We start from the raw sequence: 7049 nt of genomic DNA, 5'->3' as shown, positions 1-7049 counted from the left end.
AATACGAGAGGGAGACAAGAAAGGAAGAATGATGAAATTGTGCATAAATGGGGACTCAGAACTTATGGATCATTTGAAGATGCTACTTCCATGTGACCTAGACTAGAACCCAGGAATAGGGGTGTTATGCCACCTGGATAGTTAAATAGACTACCTGAAATTTAGGGAAAATTCTTTCAGCTAATGTGTAATTTTGAAGTCAATGAAGATAAAGAGGTTCACAGACAGATGAGACGAGTTAGTGTCTGACTCTGACAGTTGTAGGTGACCTAACAAAAAGATGAAAATCCCCTACTGTGAAGACCGTCATTCCCTGGAGCTCTTTATTGACTGTGGAATTTATGGGAAGGGACAGTTAAGAAAGGGGTTCAACAACCAAAGAGCAAAATAAAGCATTTCTGGGAAGGGATTCAGGGTGCCCAGAGTAATTCTCTTCCAATTTCCTATCCAGTCTCTGCAGTGGAAATTTTATCTCGTCTTTGTTTCCTCTCTCTTATTGTCGAGCCTGAAAAACTATAAGCTGGAACCTTAGGTCTTATCTCTGTGATGGACGCCTTGCCTTAAAAGTGTCTCTGTGTTGAATATAGTTACCTTCCTTTCTCATTGATAAATTTTTTCTTTTTCTTCAGAGGCCCACTTTATTAATGCCACCTGTAATGTCCAATCAGAACCCATCCTTCTTTCCCATATACATATTACAACTTTTACCAATGGCATAAAAATTAACATATAATGTAATCAGCTGTATAGTTATGTTTTTCCCCAGTAGCCAGTAAGATCTTTTGTCTCAGATTTGTCTTTATATGTATGTATGTATGTATGTATGTATGCATATTTATCCAGACTCTGGGTTTACCTGTACTATCTAGCATTCAATAAACGTTGAATAAAAAACCTTTATAGTTATATCCCCTCTGTCTTTCCTTCTCCCAGGGGTTGTCTCTACTTTTAAAATTTCCTCCACAAAAGGGGACATAGAGATCAACATAGAGATAGAAATAGAGAGATACTCCTTATCTCTGTACAACAATTTAATTAATCTTAAATGTCCTCTCTCTCTGAGATCAGGTCATTTATTACTAGACAGTTATTATACAGAGTGGTTAAATATTAAGGCTCTGAAATTAGACCTGGTGTAGAGTACTGGCCTGTCATTTACAAGTTCTATGCTAGATAAAAGCCCTTATAACCCTTCTAATCCTAATATTTTTAATCAGCAAAATGAGACTTATCATTGCTTCATGAGTGTTGTGAATGCTGAGCTCACGCATGATAAATACTTAGCAAGAGGCTTGGCATAACAGTCTGCTCAATAAATGGCAGCTATTTCCAATATCTTTATAACTGTTTGAGTATATTATAATTATTAGAAGACCAGAACAATTTTTAAAGAAGCAGATATTGAAAATAGCAGCAGGCCAATAAATTTAATTTCAACATTATTTTCTATAAGCAAATTCTAATAATACTGAGATACATGTAGTGAACTTATTATTAGGATTTCAATAAAAAGAATGCTTTTTACATTTTGTTGATGTGTAGGGGTCTCTGGTAAGCTCACTAACATTAATTTTACTAAATTAAGTGAATCCAAAGGAAGCACAAATTTTTCCAGTTTTGAATTTTGAGCTCGAATGAATAAACTTTAATGTAAGGCTCATTTAAAGATGTTTTTATTATAGAAAGGTGCCAAATTGACTTTCCAAGGAAAAGAAACAAAGCATAGTGTGGTTAACATGTTGTATTTATTATTTTCTCTATAGTATCTAAAAAGTAGAATATATTGCATGACTTTGTTAAAAATAATTCTTTATACAAGTTTGGTAGGTTATTGTCAAACACAGTGTACAAGTAAAAGAAAATTTTCAAACTAAAATCAGTGTGTGGTCTTTATAGAATTTACAGAAGCAAGGTAAGATTCAGTTTAAATATCTGAAGCAGTTTCCACATTAAAGCATTTCCAAGATATAGAAAACTGGTAAGCTTAGATAAAGTACCAGCTGTCATCATGTCACCAAGTTAACACTGATTCCTCATGGTCCCCATCACATACACAGTGGAGAACGGGAGGAGAAAGGGAAGGAACACATAGAAACAGAACCCTGAAGTTACATTTGCTTAGGGGATTGGATTTCCCAAAGGCATCTTGGTCAGGTTAATACACTTCTGAGGAGCAAAAATAGATTATAATAGTTAAGGCTCAAGATCATGCATTCATAATAAAATACAATTACTGATATTTAAATGGCATTGAATGTCATAGAACATATTGAAAGCTTGTCATTTAAATCAACAGTATACCTATTTTCTTTTTGAATCCTTTAGGACTTGATAGGCACATTGAAAGCAATCTTCATACAAAAGGAATACATTTCAGAACCTCAAACTACCTGGATGTGGCTGCATTTTTATGAATATGTCAAAAAACAACTTTGTGCCTTTTAAAAATAATTTCAATACTGAAAATTAACGTTCAGGATTTAAAATATTTTCAGACATAAAACATTTTCCAGAGTAATTATGTATATGACGAGATAGAAACAACAAAGAACTTGGAAAGATAAATGAGTAAGTGAAAACTAACTTGCATACATTAATGTTATAAAACCCCACCAACAACAAACTTACACTTTGATCTCCTAATTCAGAGTTCTCACAGCTTCAGTGATCATTTTCTTTCTCTAAGTTATGAAGAACCATAAAGTAGAGCAAAACGTATTTCAAATTGGCCAGTTTCCCAACTAACAATCAAGACACTGTGAAAATCCCTGGACACAATGGTAGCCCTTGACTCTTCTAATTCATATTATCATATACATCTGCCAGATATTATATACTCAATGTTACATTATAGATAAATGGTAAAAATACATCAGTCCTATGATAAGGTAAGACTTGAGTCTACTAACATATTGTCTATGATATCATTTTAGTACATGTGTACTTTTAAAAAATGTAAATGAGAAAACCATAGCTCATCACTGTGTTCCCTTTATTTTTTTTTACTTAAGAATCCATTCTGTTGAAGAGCTGAGCTTAGGTGGAACTAGCCAGAGATGAGAAACCAGGAATCCAAGAACAATGAAACAACATTAATTCCCCTTCCCCATACCAAAACTAAAATAGGGCTCTAATCAATCTTTTTCAAATGTGGTTTGCTTTGGCCTAAGGTCTCTGTGATTAATCTCAAAGGCACTTTCTAAGAACTGCCCTTGTCCCCCAATTGGCATCTGTGTAGGCAAGTTCATGCTTTAATGGCCTGTAGCATTGTACAGCTTTTAAACACCATCCTACATTAAAAAAAGAGGGTCTTGAATCCCATCAAGTTAAAGTAGACAAAATACACAAGGAAGGCCCTTTTGCTACTAATCTCTACCACCACCACCCCAGCTCCAGAAGCAGCACGCACTACATAAATCATACAGAGAAAACAAGCGGTGGATTACCAAGTGGCAAGTTTAACCACTTTAACTCACTGCAGTGATTTAAAGGGCTGTCTTGGTTACACTGAGTATGGAGGGATAAAAAAGTGAATTTTACATGGAGTCTTGTGAAAACAAGCTTAACCTCCGTGAGTTGTAAACAATCAATGATTGAAATCTTTAATTTCTCTAATCTTTTATTTCTGACTTAAACTTTTAACATTTTTGAGATATGTGAAGAAAGTGAAAAGGTTGTAAGTGGAATTAGATCTGGCCTTGAATAGGTGACTTTTCCTAAGTTTTATCAAATTAAGCATCTTCTTTGGTAGCTTGAACTTCCCTGTCATCATCTATCATATGAATATCTGATGTATTTTTGTCACTTTGCCTCAAACGGTAACTTTTGTAAGCACGCTGAATGATGGTTGCTGAAACTGCCTCCTGTTTGCGTTTCAGAGTAGTTGTAATTGGCTCATATGTGATCTTAAAAGGGTTGGCTAACACAAACCCTGATTCCATCTCGGAAAGAAGTTTCTCTATCCTCACATCTTTACCCACAACTCGCTTTGTAAAAGCAAGTAAGATGTCAAGGCAGTGAATTCTGTCCCCAACAGCCATTGGAAGATCCATGGTGACAAGCTGGCCCTTGTTTGGTTTTGCCATGTAAAGAGGAGGATCCAGAGCAGCTGCAAAATCTGAAAGCTTGCTAGAGTCTATATACTGGGTCCCATCAGGATCAAACCTCTTCCACACCTGAAAGTATTTCCTAAAATCATATTCACTCAACGTCTTGGCTCTTTTTTTAGAAGCAATATTTACAAACTCCATAACAAGAACAATGTACATGTTTACAATGATCAGCCATGATATGAGGATGTAACTGACAAAATAAATAATTCCAACGATGGGGTTACCACAATCTCCTCTAACCTGGGTCCCAGGGTTAATTTTATCAGGATCACAGTCGGACCACTTACTGTTAAAAATTGCATCGAGCATCCCATCCCAACCAGCAAATATTGTAACCTGGAAAAGACAGAGCATGCTGCTGCCAAAGGTTTCAAAGTTGGACACATCATTAATTCCAGCTTCCTTTTTAACATAGGCAAAATTGTACATTCCAAAGATGGCATAGACGAACATGACCAGGAAGATGAGAAGACTGATGTTCAACAGCGCTGGGAGGAAGAGCACCAAAGGAAGCAGCAGGTCATGGAACACCTTCGGGCCCTTCCCAGGACGCAGGACGTGGATGATTCGAGAGAGGAGTATCAGTTGCACAAGGGAAGGGGATACAAAGTAGTACCCTACCATCAGAGGCAGAAGTAGTCCTTGGTGGGGGGAAGATAAAGCAGGCAATAAAATTATTCCAATTCGATGGTATTTAGAAGAATATAAATTATTTTACATTTTATCATTTTCTATATGTTAAGATCATTTTATTCGTCCTTCCCATATAGCATTTAGCACATATGGAAAGTTTGGGTTAGCCAAATAATAACTGTGGCAATGCGCAGAGTATCTAGCAAAATTTGGAAGAGAATTATTTGTACCATCATCTTAAGAGTCTTGTGTATCAAATACTTCTGGAATCACAGAGGGTATGAATCTGTAATATAGGACAATAGTCATTTTTTTCTGATTGTAGTTGGATCAAGAAATTTAGTTCTATGCAACCTTTATTGGATAGTTAATAAAGGTGTCGTGCAAATATCCAAAGATGAATACTGTGATTTCTGTCCTCAAAGACCTTGTAATCTGTAGAGGTAGACATTTAAGCTAATTATAATGCAAAGCAGGAAAATCTGGTTGATAAATACAATTACAAAAATGTTTTTTATTGAATTTATTGGGGTGACATTTGTTAACAAAATTATACAGGTAGCAGGTGGACAATTCTACAACACATCATCTGTACACTGTATTCAGTGACTCACATATTATAATTTAGTTTATTTATTTCATAAATAGTATTTGGGCCCTTAGGAGTTTTTCAATGTGAACTGAATTAATGAGTCTTCGCCTAGAACTTTTTTGTGGTAGTGTTGGGTGAATGAGGGGACTATGAAAGTGAGAGAGAGAACTATAAAACAAAGTGAAATCATAATTACCATAAAAAGCATAAGGGATGTTCTCTGGAATTAGTGGAGGGAACATGGTTCATTTTGAGTTGAGAAGGTGGGGAAGGGGAGAATCATGTGAAGCTTCTAAATGAGATGGTATGTTTGCTGAATATGGAAGAATTATGTTCCACATTTCTGTTGAGCTTTGTCACTGTTAATGTTGGCATTCTCTCTGATGCTCTGTCTTATCTATAACCTCGTCTCTGCAGATTAATGAACCTTCTACTCTGGCTCAAGTTTTCATTTCTCCTCAATTTTTCAAACTCTTCCATCATGCAGGAGTTTTTTATTAATTGTAAGCATATTTTTCTACGTTCTCTAGAGTACAGACAGCTCATTCTTTCCCACTCCATATTTCTCAGGGTAGAAAGATGGAATAAGTAGGCTTTTATTATTTTCCTTTCAGACACCTTTCTAGATACCTTTCCTTCCCATTGTTTTTAGAAAGAAAAGAAAAAAAATTCAACTCCTTGTGGAGCATGTCATTTAACAATACCATCTCCGACATTCCTAGCTCTACAATCTAGTCATTCCTCCTCATCTATATTCAACTGGAGTCTTTGGTACTTGGCTCAAGTAATCCCTTCCATCTCAGCACCTACCATCAACCACCCATTCAAAGGTCAGTCTCTCAGTCTTTGGCTTTTTAAATTTTAACAATCGCCACCATTTTACTTTAGTCATACACATCTTTGGCCACATTCTGGACCCAGGCAGAATACCTGCCTTCTGAGATCTCAAGTTCAAACAGCTTTCTCTCTGACTGCAGTTCCCTCTCTTTCCAGGTTTCTGACTTAGTAACTCTCACTTCAGCCTCATAAGACTCTTTAATTCCATATTCCTTTGTTACCTTCCTATCTGCTCCCTCCTGTCTTCATGCACTTTCAGTCAAGCTTCTTGTACATGTCGGTCAATGCTTGCACTGCTTCCACTACCGGGTGAATGAGTGAATTTTCTGGAAACATAACTGGGCACAGTTCATGTATATTTTTTTACTACTGACTACACAGAATAGTCCTTGACAATAAACATTAACTACTGACCCTATTCTCATGGAGCTGACATTCTAGTAGCTGTCCTCCAGGGGGCAGACAATAAACTTTCCTCTTTCTAAAACACTTTTTTCCCAGATTATTTCTTGGCTACATCCTAATCCAATAGGTAACCATTTACATTTTTGCTTCTTCCATGACGTTTTCTCTGACCTCTTCTTACTGATGAGGTGTTCCTCACTGATGTGCTGCTGTAACATGCCTTACATAACCTTACTGTATCCTTAATGGCACATTAAAATGCACTGTTCATTATTTGTGTCCCCTAATAGATTATAAATTGTAGGCATACAGGAATTATGCCTAACTTGTTCACTAATGAATTCTTTGCATATAGTGTAATATCTATTCACAGAGAGGGTAATCAAATATACTGGTTAAATAAAAGACTCAGATCTTTAGAGTAAAACTAGTGGCCAATTTACTAAAGCCTGAAACTCTACTGTTGTGAA

At 36.1% G+C, this 7049-nt stretch overlaps 1 protein-coding gene across 1 annotated transcript in view; it reads right to left on the bottom strand.

The window, feature by feature from the left end:
• Window positions 1–1652: 1652 nt before the first annotated feature.
• The window catches only part of SCN7A (sodium voltage-gated channel alpha subunit 7), a 74948-nt gene continuing 69551 nt past the window's right edge, over window positions 1653–7049 (bottom strand). Inside the window, exon 25 of the mRNA XM_081143205.1 lies at window positions 1653–4753. Coding sequence (XP_080999331.1) covers window positions 3732–4753 — 1022 coding nt within the window. The 3' untranslated portion in view covers window positions 1653–3731. The remainder of the gene's footprint in view (window positions 4754–7049) is intronic.

The sequence above is a fragment of the Miniopterus schreibersii genome, assembly GCF_964146895.1.
Source record: "Miniopterus schreibersii genome assembly, chromosome: 7".
NCBI classification, from domain to species: Eukaryota; Metazoa; Chordata; class Mammalia; order Chiroptera; family Miniopteridae; genus Miniopterus; species Miniopterus schreibersii.
This window is presented reverse-complemented; position numbering and strand designations above follow the sequence as displayed.